This window comes from Mauremys reevesii, linkage group 6 (genome assembly GCF_016161935.1).
Source record: "Mauremys reevesii isolate NIE-2019 linkage group 6, ASM1616193v1, whole genome shotgun sequence".
Classification (NCBI taxonomy): domain Eukaryota; kingdom Metazoa; phylum Chordata; order Testudines; family Geoemydidae; genus Mauremys; species Mauremys reevesii.
Window position 1 is genome coordinate 54,527,555 of NC_052628.1, and position 24,104 is coordinate 54,551,658.

At 38.7% G+C, this 24,104-nt stretch overlaps 1 protein-coding gene across 1 annotated transcript in view; it reads left to right on the forward strand.

The window, feature by feature from the left end:
- The window catches only part of ADGRV1 (adhesion G protein-coupled receptor V1), a 419,039-nt gene that overhangs the window by 163,834 nt on the left and 231,101 nt on the right, over nucleotides 1-24,104 (forward strand). The window contains exons 66-77 of the mRNA XM_039545618.1: nucleotides 497-698; nucleotides 1,074-1,293; nucleotides 3,151-3,390; nucleotides 7,426-7,575; nucleotides 8,737-9,210; nucleotides 10,011-10,157; nucleotides 11,436-11,607; nucleotides 12,023-12,158; nucleotides 15,125-15,972; nucleotides 17,736-17,853; nucleotides 18,738-18,909; nucleotides 21,022-21,264. Of these exons, the coding sequence (XP_039401552.1) occupies nucleotides 497-698; nucleotides 1,074-1,293; nucleotides 3,151-3,390; nucleotides 7,426-7,575; nucleotides 8,737-9,210; nucleotides 10,011-10,157; nucleotides 11,436-11,607; nucleotides 12,023-12,158; nucleotides 15,125-15,972; nucleotides 17,736-17,853; nucleotides 18,738-18,909; nucleotides 21,022-21,264 (3,122 nt within the window). The remainder of the gene's footprint in view (nucleotides 1-496; nucleotides 699-1,073; nucleotides 1,294-3,150; nucleotides 3,391-7,425; nucleotides 7,576-8,736; nucleotides 9,211-10,010; nucleotides 10,158-11,435; nucleotides 11,608-12,022; nucleotides 12,159-15,124; nucleotides 15,973-17,735; nucleotides 17,854-18,737; nucleotides 18,910-21,021; nucleotides 21,265-24,104) is intronic.

The window sequence follows — 24,104 nt, forward strand, 5'->3', positions numbered from 1 at the left end:
TACCATATTGTACATTACAAAGTAATCTACAAATCCTCTATTGAGGGAACTGTAAACTGGCAAATCAAAATGAGTGTAGCAATGTATTCTTTGTTATTGATTCAGTTATTAAAGTTTAAAATAATGTACATGGTTTTTGATCCGTGTCAAAACTTAAGAGGAAAAAACCAGATAACCTAGAAACATAAGACACCTGGATGTTGTTCAAAGCTTCTCTGTCTATCTGATTAAAGAAAGTGTACATAATTCTGTTATGGGAAACAAATGATAATCCATTTACGTATATTATAATGTTGTTAGTCACTCTGTGGCCAGTTTTCGGAAGCAGCTAGCTCAATTGCCCAAGCAATTCATGCCCTCGTGAGTACAATGGGCACATATGTGTATAATCACCTATTTTGGGTGTCTAAGTGGTCATTTACATGTACTGTTTATGAAGCTACTCTGAAAAATGTACTCTTATTGTTCAGTAGTTCATTTTGAATTACTCTTGCAGTGGAAGAGGATGTTGGAATGATCATGATTCCTGTAGTGAGAAAGCGTGGAACTCATGGCTATGTGACAGCTGATTTTCTCTCTCGAAGTATTTCTGCACTTCCTAACAGTATTGACTACAGTGTCAATAATAACTCAGTCATCTTTCATCATGGCCAGAACCGGAGTTTTATCAGCGTCTCTATTACAGATGATGATGAAAGGTAATGGTATTGGATCTTTGTTTAGTTATTCATGTATTAACCTATAATTGTTTAGAAATTCAGTCTTAGCCCATTGCATGCTACGTGCTTATACTTTGATTTGACGAGAACACACCAATGTTCTGTGTACAGGAAGCTTCCAGTGTACAGGAAGCTACGAGAGCCCTATGCTGCTGCCGCCATGTCACTACATTACCTTTATTTCAGATCTCAGTTTTATGTAGAGAAAAGGAATAATTAACAATACATTCATTGCATCGTGTACATTTAAAATATTGCATATATGCAACCAACAAAGCAACATACTAGATTTTCAGCTTTTAGTTTTACTCCATGTTTTTTAGTGTTTTAAAGACTCTGATCTCTTTGACCCAGGGAGTTTGCAGAACAGTTTGAAATCCAGCTGATAGGAGCCACTGGAGGAGCAGTCCTTGGGCTCCACCTAGTGAGCCAAATCACTATTGCTAAGAGCGACTCCCCTAATGGACTTGTCCGATTCCTCAACCAAAGCCGAATTATTCTTCCAAATCCCAGTTCATCGCTGACACTGTCCTTGGTGCTGGAAAGAACTGGAGGATTGATAGGAGAAACTCAGGTAGGCCTTGTCTTTCAAAGCATTTTGTGTAGTTTTCAATAAAAATAAGATACAATTTCACTCTATAAAATCATGTTGAGAGAAGGAAGGTATGTAACTTATTAAATGTATAGGTTGAACATATAATAGCAATAATGTATTACTACTTTGCATTTCCATAGGACTTTACATTTGAGGATCTTAAAGCGCTTTATGCACATGAATGAATTTAGACTCCACTAAAACTACTGTAAAGTAGATATTATCTCTATTTATCCTCTGCTTGAAGACCAGAAAATTGAGATGTCAAGAAATGAAGTGACTTGTCCTAAGTCACACAGGAAATGTGTTAAAGACCTGAGAATAAAACTTAGAAGAGAATCTAGCCCTAAACTTACAGCCACCTACCCAGGGCTTCCTACATAGTGCACAATAGCCCAGAGTCCTCTTCAACATTCAGAACTCCAAGCACTTCCCCTCCTGCTGCCAATGATCAGGGCTTGTGAAGGGAGGCAGCATTTTTCCACTTACATCAGTCCTGCTGCTCCTGTTCAGAGAATTCTCGCCAACCCCTTGCAGCTGCAGTGGCCTGTAACTGGCTCTATGTCTTCTGATTGCCAGTCCTATGCCATAACTTCAAGATTGTTTTTCCTTGCCATTTCTTGAGAGGCAGAATAACAGTTTAATGTTGACTTCTCTCTGGAACGATACATAGCTAGTGTCTGATTCTTCTTTCGTACCAGTTTCACACTGGTGTAATTCCATTTTGTTCAGTTACATTCATTTAAATTGGTGTAACAGAATGATCAGGCCCTGTCTACTTCAGCATACATGTTTATAACAATAACTTACTCTAATGGTGAATGTACGTCTTCTAAATATTTCAGATCCCATCATTTAAACATTACCTTAATAAAACTTGGTTTAATCACAGCAAATGATCAGATATGATTTTAACTTAAATACATCAGTTTTTTCTATGTTGCCTATTACACATGGAATGTTTTCCAACGACTAGTCTGTTAAGCCACTGCACTCTCTTCCCTCAAATCCCACCTCATGGCCCAATTGTACCATGATGTGTGCTAGGGATGACCTATTTATTTACTTACTTATACTTACATAATTAAAATCCAAACAAACGTTCCCCACCCAAAAAAGCCACAAAACTCCATTTCTAACTGATTTGGCGCTATCAAGCAGTGTAGCTATGTGATAACTGAATAATATTACTCTTGTCCTCCTTTCTTTTTCCCTCCTAATTTTTATTGTGTTCTTTTCCTGTGTCTTGCATTAAATTAGCCCCCAAATCCTGTGAAGCATTATACAGGTGCTTTATTATTTGCAGTGTAAAATTAAGTATGTACATGAGTAGGATTTTGAGGGCTTTGAGTTCAAGCTCTTTGAGGCAAAGACTTTGTTATCTGGTGTGTTAGTACCAAGTGTGGCAGGGCAGAGTTCTAATCTTGATTAGAGCTTTTGGGTTCTATTGTAATAAAAGTTAATAACGCATACTAAAATGTACATTTTTCCCTGTGTCTGCTCCTTAAAATAGAGGTTCCTTCCTTTCCTATTTATTAACATCCATAATGCTGAAGTTTTGTTTTTAAAGTAATATTCAGAATGACCCTTCACTGTTTCTCTTCTTTCTGTCTTTAGGTTAATTTTTAGAAAATATTATGATTAGAGAGAAGAGTCCAATGTTACAGTTATGTTGTGTGCCATTCATTCTCTTAACAGTATAGTAGGACTATATAATCACATACCAGATACACAAATTCTTATGATAGTATAATTGGATTACACTAATACTTTCTCCCTTGTGAGGCTGGTATTATATTGACGCAGCTCTACATTTGAAACTAATACTTTCCACAGGTTAATTGGGACATTTTAGGACCCAATTCAGAAGAGGTGTTATCCTCCCTGAACAGTGACATTGGTGACCCTGTGAATGGATCATTCTATTTTAGAGAAGGAGAAGGAGGTCTGAGAACTATTAGTCTGAAAATCTACCCTCATGGAGAAGTTGAAGTTCAGGAGCTCTTCATTATTAGGCTGAGCCTTGTGAAAGGTGAAACAGAAGTAGACCCCAAGTCTACCAACATTACCCTAATAGTAAGTTGTTGTTACATTTTTCCCCTTGAGGATTGTTTCTGAAGAGTTTTTTAATTTAATCCAACAGATTGCCTAGTTTATCATTCAACTCCCTCTTCTCATGTCCTACGCAGCAACAGTGTTACAGAAGCAAGGAGGTAAAGGATCCATGAATCAAGGCTAGTATCTCAGCACCAACCTGGCCCTATTCCCTTCCGGTTGTCTTAGCTTTCTGAACTGAAAGTATGGAGTGGAGCCCCATGCCCAAATTCTTAGCTTGCATTCTGTGTTTTCTTTAACCTTCTCTTTTATCTTTCGGCTTCTGTATGTAAAAGAAAAGCAAGAAGAAATCCAGCTACAGAAGAATAAAAAGTATGGGTAATGGGGGAGAAGAAAGGAGAGGCATGCTAGCAAGGAAAAATCCTTGCTGCAGAGACTTCACAGCTTAAAGCGATTCTGGCAGGAGAGGGGAGAATCCTATGAACAGCCAGCAGGGAAATACATCCTTCTCACAAACAACCTTCTCAGAGCTTGAGGTTTTTCACAGAATTACGTTCCCCCTCCCCCCTCCTCCGAGACCAAGTTTTGTTCCTCAGCCTCTGTTCCATCACTCTGCAGTGCTTTCTGTTTTTTCGGCTGGTGAATCTTGCCTGACAGCAATCTTATCCTCCTAAGAGAGGCCCTCAGGCAGTCTGTGGGGGGAGAGTGGTGGACATGACAAACTGAATATGTGGCATCAAAAAGTGCAAAGCCACAACAAAGGAGTTTCAGATACTGGGATAGCTACTCCCATGTAATACTACTGGCTCCCATTCCTCCACCTTGCACATGCCCCTCTGCACCTCTTAGTCCAAGTCTTACCTCTGGAATGAAATGATATAGGGGGAAGGTCCAAGAACTGGAATTGACTTCAACTCCTTATGGGAGATTCTGCCTTTGTCAAAAGTAGAGCCTACATTTGGAGCAAGGGTTCAATCTCTAAATGTCTCTCAAAAACTTTCTCCTGCTTCCCACTTTGGTCCCATCAACCAAGTCAGGATAGACTTGGTAGGCTCTTGGTCCCTGTTTCCTACTCCAGGTTTTCTATGGAAAGCCAAATATCTACAGAGGTGTTCTGGACTTTAGGTAAGAATTTCTAAAAATATGCTGACCAGTAGGACAGACACTTTATTATTGGATCTCTAACTAGTTCAGGGAACCTGTCTGGGTATTAAAAGATTCATTTGCAAGTTAATCCACAGTGAATTCCTTTTGCAACTTTGCCTTGGAATGTGGACAGATGAATATGGATGACATGGTTTTCTCTACCTCCAGAAGACCTGTTTGTTGTCAGTTTTACAGTAACTTCTACCCACCAGTCTGAAGTGCCATGAAAGTTTATGCCCCTCCTTGTGTTTCCCCTGGCACAACATTCAACAGGATCTGTAGATAATTACTCTCTTAATATAGTCCTACCCTCATCTTTATGGGATTGTGTGGAATGTCTACCTAAGGGACATGCACATCCTCTATGTGTGCTTCCCAACCCCTGCTCACACAAAGTTAAAGATCTATGCCGCCTTCATCCCTGCTCATACTGAGTTAAAGATCTGTGCCTGCTGACTGTTTTTCTCCTTATTAGCCATTATTTTTCAAAATAGGACAGTTCTTTGAATCTCCCCAAGCTTATTCTGGAGACTCATGTCACTGAATGTATTGTTTTAGTTACATTGTGTCCTGATCTCTCCATTGCAGGAGAGGAAGCTTCTCTTCCTAGGTGACAAGCAAGCTCTGAAGTTTTACCTATCTTGTACTTCCAGTTTCAGAAGAATTAAGTCTTTTTTAAAGGTTGCTACAAAGGACAGAATGTCACTGTGACCACAGTGGCTCAGTCAATCAGGTATTGTTGTCCATTAGCATATGATCAGGCCATTCTATCTGAAGTATGGCAACTTCACAGGCTCAGAACTCAGAAGCATTTAATTCTGGGTTTTGTTAGGTCATCTCCTGACACTGTCATCTGGCATTATTAATTGGATCTGTACCTGTTGGCTGACATTTATTGGTCACTAGGGGCACCAAGCATCCCTTTAAGTGACATACACTGTCCCTGATTGCTGTTGTTCAGTGGGATGAAAGAAGAGGGACATATGATAAGGGAAAAGTAGTCACTGATTATTCTGTTTATCATAGTCCTTTCTTCCTACATTGATTCCCCCTTTTCTCCAGAGCGTATCACTTGGAGTTTTTTTCCCCTCTGGTTTTAGTATCTATTACTTTGCTTTGGAAGTCTCCAATTGGAAAGATTAGTGCTTATATATTAGCCTTTATTGTCAGTTCTCTTGCCTCCTTGCTTCTGGTAGGTGGAGTCCTAATGCTGTCTGTAATTGCTGGTGGGCTGCAGGATGTACAAAGAGAAGTCTGTGATAAACAGAATTCCCAGTAAGTAATTTTTCCCAAATCCAACAGAATATATAATTCAGTACAATTGTTGTGGGCCCCTTATCCCCCAAACATCTCAAGGGGCCTTATAATGATAAAATCAAAAAGGTAATTGAAATATATCAAGGACTGAGAAAAAGGACTTTTAGTTTGAATCTTTAAAAACATAATGGTAGCGCGTGCCAGTGCTTAACCTATTTTATTCCATTTCTTGTCCTACTCTCATCTTCGTCATAGCTGAACTTGATGGTTGTTAGGCACCTAGGCACTTTAGAAAATTCCTCTAGGCACCTACATGCATCTTCAGATGCTTAAATACCTTTAAAATCTGGGGCCTAATGACCAATATAGTAATAATCCCCCCCCCCCAATATTTGATTATGTGGGGAAGGGGGAGGGACACAGGGAGATGGGATTTAAAATGTGATATTGATATTCAGAGACTGAAATTCTCTGCTTAGTCACTGAAAAGGAATAGCACAAGCAGTGTTCGAACTAGCTTCTCCACACTGTCCCGTCAATAGAACTGTTTAAATATTGTGTTTGTGTTTGCATACAATGCATATTATTCATCCAGTTGTTATTCAGCGAATAATTAGCTCTAGTATTTGTCTAGCTCTGTCCACCAGTGTGCCTCCTCTCTGATCTGGAAAGGCCACCTCTAGCAGTAGGAAGGGGGAGTTCAGTCTCCAAAACCATTAAATCACTGGTGCCTCTGCTGAGATTGCAAACTAGGGTGACAGTTAGTGTCCATTATGATTCTGGTACGTGTTGTGGCTCCTATTCACTAGGGGCTGGGTTGAATCCATTAAACCAGTTCACTTCAGTTACCACACTAAAAGGTGAGAATCAGAAACCTAGAGGTGAAGGTTCTACAAATGCCATACAGTCCAACAATAGTTAATCTAAATATTGCCTGCTGCACTGCAAGTCCAGTAAGCTGCTTGTTCTGTCCTTCTAGACTAAAGAGGATAATAGATTCCCATCTTCTTTCTGATGCTGTAGCACAACGGAAGAGAACTCGCTCAGATCCCTTAACTTCTCTTCACAGGATTTATTTTCCAAACTTTTTATCATTTCCTTTGCTCTCTGCAGTCTGTCCAAATCATTTGTCATTTTTTAAAAAGTATTATTTGAAGCTGAGTGAGGCTTGACCAGTGCTGCTTTAAGCAGTGCTGAGCAGAGCAGAGTAAATTACCTGACTTTGTTTACACATACTTCCGTTATTGCAAACCAAGAGCTTTGCCTCTTTCCTGACAGCATCATATTACTGACTTGTATTCAATTTATAATCCACTGTAATACACTAATCCTTCTTTGTGACACTCATAGGATTTTTCCATTGAACAACTGGTCTTATGTAGATTTAGTGTAGCTGCCTGTGTGTTTTGTTCTTGATGCCAGACCATTTTACTCTGGTCCCATGGTGGTCTTATCTGCTATTTATTTTATTTTTTTTCACACAATCTCCATTTCAGCTGCTACTGTACTCTAACTTGTTGGGGGGAAAAATCAGGATGGAGGAGGGTTAATGGATTTGTGAGTTGTTGAATCCATCATTGAGTTCCCCAGTGGTCTATAAATAAGATAGTTCATTATATATTCTTGACCCATATTTTATTTGCTGCTTTCTAGATACAGAAATTTGGTGATCCCAATGGAATTGTGCAGTTTGCTCCTGAATCATTATCTAGTAAGAACTATGAGGAGCCATCAGTCTTGGAAGGGCCAGAGAATATTACACTTTTCATCAAACGAGTCCAAGGCACTCTGGGGAACATAATGGTATTCTTACTCTCATTTTGGGGTTACTTAAAAACAATATAATCTGAAGTCTTCATCCATTAGAATGCATATTGGAGAGCAGGTGCAATTTAGAGCTGTCTTAAAGTCTTTTGATTGCTTACAGTGTTCATGTATTTTCCTTTGGAGCTCGCATAATTGAACAAGGGATTTGGCCCTAATATTTCATGTTTTGGAAAGTCATGTCCAATTTCTATATTGATTGGACAAAATGTAGCAACCCATGCTCATTTTTGACACTCTCCTCCCCCTCTCTCTTTCCCTAGGCTTATGATAAGAGAATGGTGTAGAATGCATTTTTGAATAAAGTGATACCTTCTTAGAATGGGAGCAACATACACCCAATCTTCTCAGACAACTGCATGCCATACAACAGAGGGGAATTGGGCCCTTGTGTTTTGAAGAGTGATCAACACTGATTATTAAATCAGTTGGGGATTGCCTCCTGACGTTCTTCAGAATTCAGCAAGCTATTTGTAGCATAATATCATGGACTCCCTTTCTGGTGCAATCATTTTTTGGTATTCATATTAAAAAGTATCCATTATCTTATATAGTGGACACTACCTGTGGAAATTACTTTTAAAAAGCTATCTGATGTTGGTGGAGAGATAAGGATTTTCCTATTGTTCTCATTTGGCTGGAGTGCTATACAGAGGGGAAAGATTTTTAAAAAACAAAACAAAAATTGTGCACCATACAGTAAAGAACATTTGGCCCAATTCGTATGTACCTGGAGTGCACTTGGTATGCTGTATGTCTGTGGTGCTCAAGGAACCATATTTTGTACTTTTAAGTACTTTGTCATTCTTAAGAGAAAAATTTCTGGGGGACTCTTGAGAGAGAGAATAGCAGGGGAGTTTTGACCAATAAAAACAAACTGTGGAGTTAGTCCTGGAAATTCTGTAAAGTGAATCTACAAAGATATTCAGAAACAACCACCACCATATTCAGGTCATTGAGGGTAAGCAAAGGGAGAAGGGATGGTGATTGTGATCCTGTTTTAGGTTACTATACCTATTTATTTTTTATATTTACATAAAATAATTACTATTTTCTTGTTAAATGTTGTATCTTATGCTCTGCATACCTGAGTGTATAAGAGTTCCAAGTTAGTAAACAATGTTTTTTCACTTATTTCAGGTTCACTGGAAACTGAGTAGTGATTCTGATACCACAGGTGACTTCCTTGCAACAAGGGGTACTGTCTCCATTGCTGAAAATCAGAGTGCAGCGGAGATCATTATTCATCTGTTACCAGATGATGTTCCGGAAGTAGATGAGAATTATGTGGTAGAGCTGCTTTCAGTGGAAGGAGGAGCAGATTTGGATCAGGACAAGAGAGTTTTGAGATTCACTGTGTTAGCAAATGATGAGCCCCATGGAGTGTTTGCCTTGTACTCAGATAGGCAGTCGGTATTGATAGAGAGAGACTTAAGCCGACACATTCAGATGAATATAACTCGACATGCTGGGACATTCGGAGATGTGAGTGTTGAGTACCGAATCTCACCTCATCATCGAGAACCGCTAATCACTCCTGAGAATACAGTGGGATGTCTGCTGGTGAAAGATGGTGCCAGCTTTGGTGTGAAGAGAGTGCCAATAAGCAGCCAGGTCTGTAGTGTCCTTTAGCTGGATAGACCTCTCTAGTGTTTTGTTACTTAAATTTATGTCTATATCATATGTACAAATGTCACTGAATAAGACATTAAATGGTGATAAACTGTGTCTGTTGGAGAGAGAGAGTGAGAGAGAGAGAATTTTAATACTCTGGATTTTATATTATTTATGTACAGTTGTGTTCAAAGAAAATGTGGTTTTCAGTATAAGAATGGAATATAAAACCAAGGCTGGGTGTATCCCTGAGCTTCTGCTTATATCCCTTTCTGTGTATCATTCACGTTTTCAGTTTTAGATTCTGTTGTGTAGGCCCAAATCCTCTCCCAAGTATGCTTTTGGGAGTGGGCTATTTACTGGAGAAGGCTGCTTAGTTCTGGAAGACTGAATCATCAAGACCTGCAATTACTCCATAGCTGCTGTGTGCCCCTATCTGTGGGTTGACATGCATAGCTGCAGATGCACTAGCCTCACCTACTCTATTCTCTACATTTCCCATTCTGTTACTGAGATCCATTGTGCTAGATACTGCGAACCTATAATAAGTGACAATCCTTGCCCCAAAGAGCTTACATTGTATAAAACTGCTGTTGGCCCTCCTTCACAGTATTGACTTTTATGTAATGATTTTGAGGAAGATCTTTGTTAAACTGCTTGCCACTTTAATGATTCTCAGTGCATGGTACCGTTAAAGGAGCTGCAGGCGGTTTGTTACTTAACTCCTTAACTCAGTTGATATTGTTGTTTTCAGTTGAATAAAATTACCAGCTTTTAAAATTTAAATTGTATCTTGAAAGGTGTTTCTCTTACTGGGCTTGAATTTCACTCTGGAACTGACCAATGCAAGCCTGATCAATGGAAGTGCCAATTACGTGCCTAAAATAATATCAGGAAAAGCAAAATCAGCTACTTTGTCTGTTCCGGAGGAAGCTGCCAATTCTCAGGTACTAGACTGGCTGCAGTGAAACAAGATTACCACTAGAGGGCAGATCCTAATACTTCTGTTACTAGAGGCCTGGGTACTTAGGTGATGCTAACATTTGTTTAAAGTCAGCTTAATGGTTGACAGCCGTCCCCACTTGTTACATCTACAGTACACATCGAGGATCTGATAAACATTTTGTACTGCTTCAGAAATTCAAGAGACACAGTTTCTAAATGTATTAACTTTTGACACACTTTTTAAAAAAAAGTGTTTTATCTATTTATTTGAAATTAGAAAACAGCTGGTGAACCATAATATATGTGTTTGCAGTTAGTCTATGCCTGTGTCTTCATAAATCTGAAGTATTAAGAATTTTAAGAAAAAATGTTGAGTCCAGATTATATTCTCTCTTTAGGTTAAGTAGTGAGTCTTAAAGCAGCATATACCAAAAGAGGTAGATTTCCTTTCATTCTTTAACATTGCAAATATAAAGCTTGACCCTATTGTATTATGTTAGTTATATAGAGCCAAATTCTGCTTTCACTTACTTCAGTGGGATTACATGGGAGTAAACAATGGCAGAATCGGTCCATAATAAAGTACTGTCTACCTCAATTACCTTTTTTAATATACTGGAAACAGACAATATCATCTCACTGTCTTACCTCTTAAATTCTATTCATGTTAATATTAAATGCTTTTAGATCTCTTATCTTGAACCCCTTTTCTCTCTTGCTTCCTTCAATTCATAATTTAACTTTATTCACATGGTTCTTTCCTTTACCATTGTTTACTACCCCATGGATGCCACTTATATTATCACTTCCAGACTCTGAGAATAACCCATTTAGCCACAACTTCAGCTGAAGAACAAAGCAAATAGCTGGGACAAATATTTATCTGCTGAGCAATGTCATTTGGCATTGATTTTCTTTTCATCAGATGCTCAGGTGATCATTTATTTTATTTTCTGTCTGTGTATGTATGCATACACACCTCATAATAGCTCCTCTCCAAGAGAGTTAAGAAGCCTTCCGCCCCACCCCCCTTATGAAGAATAGATACCTGTCCATGTGCTATACCCTGGCATCTTTTAACACAGAAATCTAAGTCACATTGATTACCTAGTTCCAAAACTATGAGTGAGTCTCAGAAATCTGGAATTTAGAATCTTTGGTAAATGCATGTGTAATAGATATGTGGCTACTGTAATATATATAATATATATACAGTATATACATGCAGTACTAGATATTCCCATATTGTTCTAACAAAGATGTATTATATGTTTCTGTAGGTTGGCTTTGAGTCTCTTATTTTACAACTTACAAACATTATAGAAGGGACAGGCGAAGCTGTGATAACCAGAAAAGGAGTATACGGCTCTGTAACAGTTAGCTGGACTTCTGGATACCCACTTGATTTAATTCCAGAGTTTGTTCAACCAGGCAATATTACACCTGGATTTGGTGAGCACTTTCTTGTTACAGTATACTCAGAGCTACAAAATTTCTGTGTCTGACTAACTCCACTTTAGTTGTTCCTCTAATATTTTTGTACATTTCATACTCCCTTTTTAATAAGACATCATTGTTAGAATGAAAGTATATAGTCTGATTTTTATCTGTGAGTAGTAAGGTTTCTTTTTTGAAAAAGGACAACCTTGCATTTCATAGATAACATACTCCTTAGTGCGATATGCACCTTGTTATATTTCTGAAGAACTGCTTTGTAGAGAAAAGGTGCTGTACTTTGTCATGCAGATTTCCACTTCCCTAGACAGAGCAGGAGTCTGATGATAACTCCCATTTCTCTATGCTCAAAAGTAAAAAGAGGATTTCTGTTTAACAATTTGTGAATTGTTGCTTCTCTCTCTTTCTCCAGGTAACGTTACATTTTCTTATGGTGAAAAAAACAAAGTAATTTCATTTCATGTTATTCCAAGCTTAAGTAGACCTGAGGCATTTGCTATCCATCTAACATCAGTGTACAGCAATGTATCTGGTGGGGCTCACTTGAGGTAAGGATATTACTTAGACCCTTGGTTAATTGCATGGACCCCAACAAATGGATATATGCAGTAAAAATTCCGATCTGGTTACAGACATTTAAACTGTGCAAAATCCAGTTGAGTTAGAAAAAGGAAAAATCAGCAACATAAAGATTTGGTAACTTTGCTGGTGAACCCATGGCTCCAGACCAAATGGAACCAATTGGTAGGGCTGCTCTGATCAGATCTGGAACCTCTTGCAAAGCCAGTTCAATTCCTTGGCAGTAGTGTGTAAGGCAGGGGTTCTCAAACTGGGGGTTGGACCCCTCAGGGGGTTGCGAGGTTATTACATGGGGGGTCACGAGTTGTCAACCTCCACCCCAAACCCCGCTTTGCCTCCGGCATTTATAATGGTGTTAAATATATTTCAGTGTTTTTAATTTATAAGAGGGGAAGGGGTCGCACTCAGAGGCTTGCTATGTGAAAGGGGTCACCAGTAAAAAAAAGTTTGAGAGCCATTGCTGTAGTGAGTAATAGGGGAATGAGTGATTTGCCTAGAACGGGGATATGTGTATATATGTTTGTGGAGGCAGTTACAGGAATAGAGGATCCAAGATTTTCTGAGAAACTGGAGAAGTGGAATCTATAATTTGCCTCTGCAAAGATCACTATAGAGAAATGCATTAAATACATCCTGATATCCTAGGGGGCACCAATTATCACCACAGAGCTTTCCCTCTGTGCAAAGGATGTCTTTCTCCATACTGTGAAGCACTGAAACATGAGCAAAAAACACCATACTAGCATTAGTGGGTCTGTCTAATCATTGGCAGTGTTTTCTTAACTGGCACCCAGTCAATTTATGCAAAAGGTCAAAAACTGAATTTGTATAGAGAATAAGTCATCTCATCGCCCAAAGAGGTGTTAGACGACACTTGAATTTTTTTCGGTGCAGTGTGTGGGAAGGTTGCATTGCTACTACCTTTTTTGGTAGGTCACAGGAGAAAAAAAATGCAGCAAATTTCACCTACTCTGAATTCACTTACCTTAAATAAAATTGTGGTATCCCCAAAAAGAACCAATTCTGAAAAGGATTAAAATTGCCAAGTTAAACTAGACTCCATTAGAACTACTAAGTTTGAGGTTGCAGAATCAATGGCTGCTGTGAGTTTCAGTGCATTGATTTGTAGGACTCTGTCCCACAGGAACCACTAGCTTGAAGGATACTGCAAGACACCCCATTTTGACATTCAAAGTGAGTGAAAGTTATTGCAAGACTCTCAGTGAGGATGTAAAGTGCTGCTTGATTACTAGCAATAATTTCTTTCAGGCTCAGGCCTATAAGACCCGAAAAGGAGGCTAGTACAGAGGAGGGAAAGGTAGGCAACGCCTACTCTTTGCCCTGGGTATGCAGTGAATAAAGACACAACACACACACAAAGGATAGGTTTAAGCCATCATGCTGCAACTTTTATTTAATTGACACAACACTGAGATGAACAGTACCCCCAAACCCTACCAGGGAAAACAGTGATCCAGTGTGGAAGTACATGACTGCGTGAGTGCTCGAGTGCATGAGTACCTTCTGCTTGACCTTGTTACATCACCCATCGGATCCAGCCAGCTGCTGGAATCACCGACCAGCACCCCTTCTCGTTTGAGGAATGAGGGTAAAGAAGACGTGTACAATAATCTACTCTAGATTTGCGATATCTGTCCCTGCCCAAGAAATAACAAATATCACCAGAAGCCTTCCTGACTCCTGTGCTCAGGTTTACCCTATGAGCAGGCCCACTGACAACTGCCCTATCCCATGATGGACAGACACCGAGAGAAAATTCTTCCTCGCTCCCCTGTGGGGAGATCTGTCTACATCCCCAATATACCAGGAAAGTCAGTTCTGATGCATTCAAGACAGTAACTCAGAGAGTGGGTAGGTGCTGCCCAGACACTCATGCCTGGGGAGAGGTCTTACATGCTGGGGGAGGGGTGCAGTCATACACATTTGCCTCTCTCAGACTAGTCAGCTGGACTCTAAAGAGTGGGACCAATATCTTGCTCCATACCTGGTGCTATTTTTGACCTCTCCATACCCTCCCTACAGCACCATCATTAGCTATCAGTGAATAGAGCCAAGAAAGAAAGAGAATAAAGTAATTGGAGAATTAATAAAGAAGGACAAAAAGTGTTAATTAAAATAACTATTTTAATTAGTAATAATTATAAGGTATTTGACTAAATAACTGAGCTCCTTTCAAGGTGTTCATATATTTATCCAGTAAGTTGTTTGTATTGTTCTTCCTATTTATTAATTACATTAGTACAAGGCCTCTGCAACATCTCACTAAGAAACTATAAAGATGCCACAATAATACTTCTCTAAACCAGATCATCTTTATTCATTTACTTTCTTTCTTCTGCCCCAACTCCTGGCTCATCACACCCTGCATCCCTTTGGTATTGAGAGGAGACATTAATGCAGAGAATGTCTGTTCGCCTAATCCTGACTTTTCTCCCATTGCCCCACTGCCTCTCTAGCATCTGTGGAATAGTTTCTGCAAAGTTTAAAGTAACAGGGAAGTCTGTGGTGCTGGAACTCCCAATTTCCATGCTCCCCCACCTTCTTTTGCACCTTCTCTGCTCCTGGAAGTGGAAGATAGCATGCAGGCCATAATGGTAATTGTTTCTTCTTGCCTCAGCCTGCAGCCCAGGCTGAAAGGCTTGAAATTCTCTGGCCTGATCTGTGCAAGGACCTATGCAAGAACACTCCCTGTGAAGGGAACCTTTTTACCTCCTCTGACACATTGTCACAACTCCTCCCTTCCCCCTCCACACACCAAACTATTGTGAGCGGGGAACTTTTTTTGGTATGGTAACATTTTACATCCAACTTCTCGCATCCATAAATGACTACATAAAATGCAAGACAACAGAGTATCAGTATTTTAATGGGTGACTTGTGTTTCTTAATTCAACTTTTATGTTTTCTATTTCAGATCAGGATTCACAGTAGCTGAAATTGAGCCAATGGGTGTCTTCCAATTTTCCCCTAACTCAAGACATGTTTCAGTTGAAGAAGATGTGCAGGTGATCAGATTGCATGTCCAAAGATTGTTTGGTTTCCAAAGCAACCTCACTAAATTGGCCTATCAGACTATTGCAGGAAGTGCCAAACCATTAGAAGACTTTGGACCTGTTCAAAATGGAGAGCTTGTGTTTGGACATTTTCAGGCAGAGGATGTAGTTGAAATATCAATCATCGATGACACAATTTCTGAGATGGATGAAGTATTTTTTGTAAAGTTAACTTCAGTTGAAGTTTTGGCCATTGAAAAATTTAATCCTAATAGGAATCCACGTTTGAATCCAGATTTTAGTGTTGCAGCAATTACGGTATTGGCCAATGATATTGTTCATGGAATCATTAGTCTTGGGCCAGGATTTATTCATACAGAGGAAGACACAAACAATAGTACACCCAACACAGTGATACTTAATATCAGAAGGACCCAGGGCTTTGCTGGTGATGTCAAAGTAACTGTTAAAACCTTTGGTGGAGTGAGTGCACAGGGTAGGGTAGATGAACTTCCTTTTGAGAATGTGTATGGAAATTCTAACCTGACATGGGCCACTGAAGGGATGGACTTTGAGGAACAGATTATATCTGTGACACTGCTGGATAGAGAGAAAGAAAGCAAAGTGTCTATCAGAATTCTTGATGATGATGAGCCCGAAGGGCAAGAATTCTTCTATGTTTTCCTCTCAGACCCTCAAGGTGGAGCTCAGATTGTGGAGGGAAAGGATGAATATGGGTTTGCAGCTTTTGCAACAATAATTATCACAGGTAATATTCTTGTTTTCAGAGATTCAATGCATAAATGCAATATAATTTAACATATAAAGCTGTCTAACTCTGAGTTCCTCTGGCAAATTCCATTAAGGTTGGGATTTCTTTCCATGAGATATGCAGGGTATTTTGCTCCTAAACCTCGAGAGTTTGCAGATGTGCGGAGGCTTTATGTCTCTACTGCCTGTCAAATCCCACCTTTCTTCCTTTGGCAATGTGCATTTTTCATGACCCAAACTGTCATTGACTCACCTGCTGGATGCTGCCCAACCCCTATTCCGGGGGTATTTTACTTGGCACATACTATGTCCCCACTGAGAGGAGGCATTAGTGCAGACAGTGTCTGTTCCTCTGACCTTGACTTTCCTCCCATTGACCCATTGCCTCTCTAATCTCTGAAATAATTTCTGCAAGGTTTAAACAAAGGGGGAATCTGTGGTGCGGGAACTCCCCACCTTCTTTTGGTCCTTCTCTGCTTCTGGAAGTGTAGGGTAGCAGATGGGCCTTAATGATTATTGTAGATTAAATCTGATAATTAGCTAAGAGCTTTTCTCTCTCAGTGATTGCATCCTAATGCCAGAGGTTAATACCAGAACTCTGGTTTACTTTAATTTGTGAATAGCTACCATAACATTTTCCCATATAGTTTGCACAGAGATCTTTTGAAATATGAATCTTATGAATTGTTTATTGAGTTGAAAGCACTCTGATTCCAAGTTGTTTTTATAGAGCATATAATGTAGGTGGTTTGACAGGATAACAGCAGTGATAACAAGTACTTTGGAAATTCAAATCAAGCAAAATACTTTTACAAAATGGCTCTTAGGGATTAACAACCAAATTGTGTCCTTGGAAGAATGTACCAGAAAAGCTACCAGAAAAACATATCCAGGAACAGAATGTCAAATGTGTGTGCAATTACATGCTTCTTTTACATTCATAGTTACTGCAGTTGTACATGTAAATAACAATTTGCATGCATGTGCAAGTTAGTCACATAATTGCATGCATGTAGATTGTTTTAAAAAAATTAATTATATAGTGACATTGGTATGTGTGATGTGCTAAGCTTATGATCTAAATTAAATGAGCACAGGTAATAAGGTCAAGAAACAATGCTGAGGGGAAGAAAGATGACACACATGCTGAGTCTGAACCAGATTGGAAGTCTCTTACTAGCTGACTTTATTAAAAGAACAGGCTCTTTCGTCCCCAGTGTAGAGTAATGCTATCATTATGGGGGGATCCTTTAGCGCTAATGCATTTTTAAATGATTGTGATGGACAGCAGTTATTTAGAGTGGGCCTATTCTGTAAGGACTTTATGGGTGAGATTTTCAAGAGTAATTAATGCTGGTCTGGCACTGGACCCACTGAAGTCAATGGGAGCAGAGTTAGAAAAACCCAAGTGCTTCTCAAGATTTCAGTTTACCTGCACAGAAGATGCTAGGCATCTGACCATAAATTGCCTTTCCAAATGAGCTATTTTCACAGTTAAAAGACAGTCTGCAAAATTAAAATGAAAAAATTTCAGTTGGGTTACTAGATAAATGTAGGAACACATGAGGTTTTTTATATGTTTGAAGGAGACTTTTGTGGTGACAGCCTTTGTTCCCTTTGAAAATTTGGCTCTTCGTGTACTTTATATCATACCTTGTGTATGTTTTTCATTTTAAGAAATTCTTTCTGCATTAAATATGTACAACTTATTCTCAACTTTATTTGCTTCCTAATCAGTTTGTTGGACTGTTTCTCATACAGGCAATGATCTTCAAAATGGCATTTTGGGATTCAGTGCAGAGGTACAAAGTGGCCTTGTGCTTGATGAAGATTCTGAAAACAGGGAGGTGCAGCTGATTGTCACAAGGCAACCAAACAGGTGCAGGCAACAGCTGATAAAAGTGCTGTCCCCACATGCTGTAATGTGCTGTGTTGAAATCAAGGATGCTGCTGTTAGCAGAAGAGGTTATCATGGAATTTTATAATAAATCTTTGACTTTCAGCTGCTCTAATAGTTTATTGTAATTTGGCAAACTTTCTTCATAAATTTAAAATGTGATTGTTAGTGTACTGGTACTAAACAGAAATAAGAATTAAATATCTACCTAACACACATAATAATTGAGATGAGAAATTAATTTCCTTGCTATATGTACTCACACTTAAGATTAATTGCTTAGTTGGCTAAAAATGTCTCTGAAACTTATGATCTTCTTGGCTATTATACAGTAGGTCTGAGTAGTAATATGAGTATTTAATAAGATACATGTGTACCAATATATATTTATGTATTGCCACACACTGTATGTATACTTTTTACATATTACACACACACTCAAATATGCTAGGTGATTCTCAAACACATAAGAAAGTAAGTCCCTGTTTCAAAATGCTTACAATCTAGGATCCCTGTTCAGCAAAGTACTTAAACATATGCTTAACTTTAACCACATGAGTAGTTCCATGACCTCAATTAAGCACATACGTAAGTAACTTGCTAACTTAAGTGACTTGCCGAGACCTGGATCTAGCTTGCTTCCCAATAACTGGCTGACATTGCTCTTGTGACTTTTATTAATATAGCTAATTTCAGAGGAAATAACATACAACAAAAAGAAAAATATTTTTTCTTCTGAAAGCATTTTGTTTTCCAGTGGTAAATTTTTATTAATAATAAAAAATGAATGTGTCTATGTGGTTTAGCTTCCCTGAAGCAATAGTTGCCATCTTCAATGCATTTATACTGCTTTGCTTTGCTTATAGGGCTTTTGAAGATGTGAAGATCTTTTGGCGGGTGACCTTTAATAAAACATCTGTTGTCCTTCGGAAGGATGGAGTAAACCTGGCAAATGAACTGTTGGCTGTGTTAGGGGTTACCACCTGCCTGGCAGGTCAAACAATATGCAACATCTCTGTTGAAATAAAACCTGATCATGTGAGTAGTTTATTAATATTTATATAGGATAATGACTTACTTACAAATATAAAAACCCCATAGGCCCTGATTGAGAGAACTTAAAATCCAGGGCCACGTCTGCAGGTCCTTACTCAATTTCTTCTCGGTCCTCGCACAAATTCCCATTTTCTTTAATTCCTGCTTTGCCTCAAGAATGGCTAATTAAAAACTGGGGAAGGGGTTGAGTGTTTGGCCCTAAAGAAGGCTGCAGTTATTGAAGCCATACAGGAATTATAAGGTAAAGTAGGTTGCAGTCACTTCAATGAAATAAGTATTCAGTACAAATGGGCTTTTACCCTTCACACATTAAATATTTGTTTCACCAAAGCACTTAGTATGTACTTCACTTTAACCATGTGACCTGAGTAATCCCATCAGCAAAATATGTAAGCAAATTTATGTCTTATTTAAGCCAATGGGACTGAAACATGTTCTTTAATGAACATTATAGGATCAGTCAAGTGCTTCAGGTAAAGTGTGTTGCTGAATTAGGACCTAATATGTTGCATGACTGTGATAACTAAGGCAGTATTTCAATAAATTGGGATCTTAAACCTGCCTGGTCTCAAAGATTGATCTGATTGGTTATGGAAGCAATAAGACCTATATAACAATAACAAGATCATATAATGTAGAGAGCCATCACCTGCTCTGATTACAATACCCCAATTATATGCCCTGTCCTTTCATATGAAAAAAAGTTCTAAAGGATTTTTTTCATTATAAATGAACATAAATATGATACAGGTCCACTGTCACTTTCAAGATCTTCTGGAAAGTTTGAACGCTGCAGCACCTGGCAGCTACTGTGTCTAGTTCAACCTCAACTGTATTGACTCTGCCGATTAACAATTGGATCCTGTTTTGGCTGAGAAATAAGCTAGTATTTACAAAAATGCCAGAATTTAAAAACAAGGCCTAAGTTACAGTGTCTTCAGTGCTCACCCTTCATTAATTGGAAAGGAAGCTGTTTTGTTTAGTTTTGTTTTTTAATGAGCTGCTTTGGTTTTGCTTGTCCAGGGCTACATTTTCAAAAATGACCTCTATCTTTATGTCTGCAGCGTCATGCCTGCCTAAATTAACAGATATAAATGATATTTAGATATCTAACAAACTGATTTGTGGATGCAAAATCAGGAAGTTAGACATCTTCGTTATATCATTTGTACTCACATTTGATTTTGGGTAAAAATCAGAGACCACGTGGAGGCCCTATTGAAAATCTAGCCTAATTGATTTTCTAAACAAAATAAGAAATAATTAACCTATTTCTTATTTTGTTTAGAAAATCAATTACTTGCTATACTGTATTCAGTAAAATGTTGAAAAATAACATTTGGGAATTGCATGATCAAATTCTCTGGTGTATGACCATTGAAATACAGCATTCTGTATTTCCAGACTGACTAGAACTAGGAAGTACCAAAAGTCTCATAGAAGAGCCTGTCTCATGATATTTTCAGCCTAGTTTTCCAGACTTAAGAGTTGTGAAAATGCTTAGCCAAACTTTTGAACCTTTTGAGGTTCATTCACACTAATACAAACGCTACAGACACGTCAATTTTTTTCAACGCTTGAGACCTGAGTTCCACCTTCAAAAGATAATCACAATTAATGGCAGGGGCAAAAACCTGTACTTACACAGGTATGCAAATTTTCCACTTGAAATTCATTGTGCACGTGTTTGTGCATATTTTTGCAGGTGCAAAAGGGAATTAAAGAGACAAATTCTGCACAAATGTACACCTTGTGTCATTCCATAAATTTGAAAATTTGACATATGATTCACAGCATCCCAGAGGCACATCATATGTATACTATATGTTGTTAGGCTATTGTGTGAGATTATATGTGAAAGACCATAAGACTCTTCCCCTGCTTGTTCCATACTGGTGTTCGCTGAAATGTTATCCCTTTTGGGGTAGTACTTTATGTGCCTTATAATATCTTTGAAGCCAATGAGTAATTCAATGGGGAGACTGTATAATAACAGGAGAACTTTTTCAAAAAGGATGGAATTTATTCTTTACTGCCTACTCCTGTTGGAATCAGTGGACATTATAATGATCTTGAATTCTCACTTGTTTACAGGTACCTGAATTTGAAACTTATTTTTTTGTTGAGTTGTATGAAGTAAGCTCAGGAGCAGCATTGAACAGCAGTGCCAGATTTGCCTACATAACTGTTCCAGAAAGTGATGCTCCTCATGGCCTAGTATATTTTGCTGTGGGATCTCGTCTGGCTGTGGCTAATAAAAAAACCACTTTAATCAGTTTGCAGGTGGTTAGAGACTCCAGTACAGCATTAACCATCTCAGTTAATTATAATATGCAGGTAAGACTGTGTATAATATCCTCATTTATTCTCTAAAGCATAAGCAAGTAAGTTTAGCCCTGGTTTACTTTATCTAGGAAAAGCTCAAGTTACACATGTTTACAGCAGCGGTCATTACTTAGATAAGTCTAACATATTTTGTTTCCTATTACTAAAATCATCTCACTTTGATCAGTTTACCAAAAGTAATTTTGTGCAGGGTACTTCCAATAACCTCAAGAACTATGGTCATCCTGAAGTATTAAATAGGTCATCACCACTTCTACTCCCTGTAAAAGCTTTTTTCCTAGGCTTTAGCCTCCTCCCTTTAAAATGTGGATTCTGCTACAGCAGGTATAATCGTTTGTATCCTACCAAACTTGTGTGATTTCCTCTATTATGTCCATAGAATATTTAAAAGAAAAGAGAGGGCATTTTCATAGAAGTCTAATCCATATCTCAGTTGGTTACAGTTACTTAAGTCCAGGCAATATTCTTGAGCCATTGACCTTAGAAAGTATCTATTTTTTTTATTGGGGCAGCAATTCTTTTATCAACTGCAAAAACATACTGCTAGTCTATTTCTCCAATAGATGATATCAGTCCTATGCATTTGTTGGTGTGTTCATCATATAGCCTTATACTAGTTGCTGGTCTGTTGTCTCAAAAATAATAATAACCCTATTACTGCTGACAGCTGATGGAGAATCTCCTTTAGCTCAAGTGACAGGTACTATGCACAACATTGTACAGTTATCTAGGCACAGTTCCTGCTCCTCTGTGGATCCACAGCCAGCCCATGGGCTGTGGGGAGGATTTCCCCTAGTTTTTTCCTGTTGCATCTGCTTAGCACTTGGCCTGACTACTTAGGCCGAGTATTGGGCGTAGAAGCATTATTGTAAAGAAGTGTTCTCATACTGAAGTATTATTATGCATTGGCTGGTGAACTTTCCTTTCCTTTCGTTTAAGAAAAGGCTTTGAGTTTTATTTCATGCTGCATGTGTGTCAGGTTTAACTATAGCAATTGTGTATCCCTGTGTTGCCATGGGTTTGTTGTACAGTAGCTGCCAAGTGTACTTTAGTTAAAGTGTATGGTTGCAGGTTTTCGGATTCTTGCTAGGAAAAAGAACATGGATCCCCAATCATGAAGCTGGTAAATGGAGAAGGAATGGCAGTATCACTTCTCATCACATACAGTATGCTTAGGCTAATATAGGTAGCTTGCCTGTTTTGGCATGTATGGTAACACAACTGCTGTACAATCTGGGGTATTGAGCATGACAGAGTACCAAAGTGTGAGGAAAAAACTCTGAGAGAGGAAGTCAAGGGGGAGGCAGGGAGGAGGAGGAGTTCACTGGAAATAGATGTTTGTCTCATTCCCACAATTTCTTTATATTTCCTTTGCTTGGCGCTATTAATTTTTATCACCGCTTATTTCCCTGCTTCCTGCTGATTCTGGGAACCCAGTTGGAAGGGGCAAATAAACAGTCACTTCTGTCAGTAATTGGCAAAGATGATGACTTGTTTCCAGAGCAAGTCTGCACACATAAGAAACCACGTTGATTTACAATAAGCTGTTTAGTGAAATGAAAATGTTCTAGTTACCCAGTAAAAGTATTTAATTAGTCAGCACTAGCAGTACTCAGAAGGGATCTAATAGTTGACATTAAAAATCCTTTCTTTTGCATAGCAGGAGCCATTTTGAGGGTTGCCTGAAGGAGTCTTTTGTGTGATGATCAATAGATAATCCCAAAGCTCTATTGTGATATGAACTTGAATAGTAGCCCAGAAAACTAGTTTCTACTTAAGCAAGGCTTATTATGTATCAGATCTAGAAATGAAGGTTATGGCATGTGGCAAAAAAGCAAATTAAAAAATAATAAAAATTCTGTATACCCGATGATAGGTAAAACTGTAATATTTCAAGAGGAAATGAGTCCATGTATCTCCTAAAGCTGGACACATATCTGACTTGCATTTGTATTCTGTAATATTTCTATGATAAAGGTAAAAGAAGAATAGTCTTGTGGATAAACCATTGAACTGGAACTCAGGTGATCATGGTTCAATTTCTGGTTCTGACACAGCTTCCTGTTCTCTGTGCATCTATTTGCCCTCTGTAAAATGTGGATAATTCTTCCCTCCTCCCTGGGGCATTGTGAAGATAAATACATGGTCTGTGAGGGGCTCATATACTGCAGGGATAAACACCATAGAGAATTGTTATTTTTATTATAGGAAAACCCGGAGGCTCCAGTCAGGACCACGACCTCCTCATGCTAGGCATTGTTGAGATGCTTTCAAAAATCAATTAAAATTAAAAAAAAAATACTACTCCCTTCTTCGTGGCCAGAGAGGCTGCTATGATCCTAGTGGGTTTCTGTGGTAGAAAGAGAGAAGACAGGATTGAGGACCTTGTACAATGTGGGGGAAACCCCTTAGAGCACCATAGAGTTCTGCTTCCTGCCTGGCAGTGTACACTGGGTATGGAGGGTTGGAGGAGCCAGGGACAGGAACGGTAGATCTGAGGAATGGGAAGTGCATAGATCTGAAACCTGCACTAGTGCCCGCGATGTATCATTCACAAGCTGGTGCAGGATTTGCCTAACATTTATTGAACATGTTAATGTGTCTCTTTCTGCCTGAGAAAAATTAATCTGACACCTTAATTACCTTATTCAAAATGTCTCCTAGATTCCTTTTGTGACTAGCCCGTAATTTAAGTTTGTGCCTTTTGGTTTGGAGTTTGATATCCCCTCTGGCAGTTGTCTAGAATCATCCTTCTTTAGTATGCTCTCAGAATTTCATTTACCTCAATTGTACCTCAAGCTTTTTGGTGTTTACCTATTTACAACATCTAC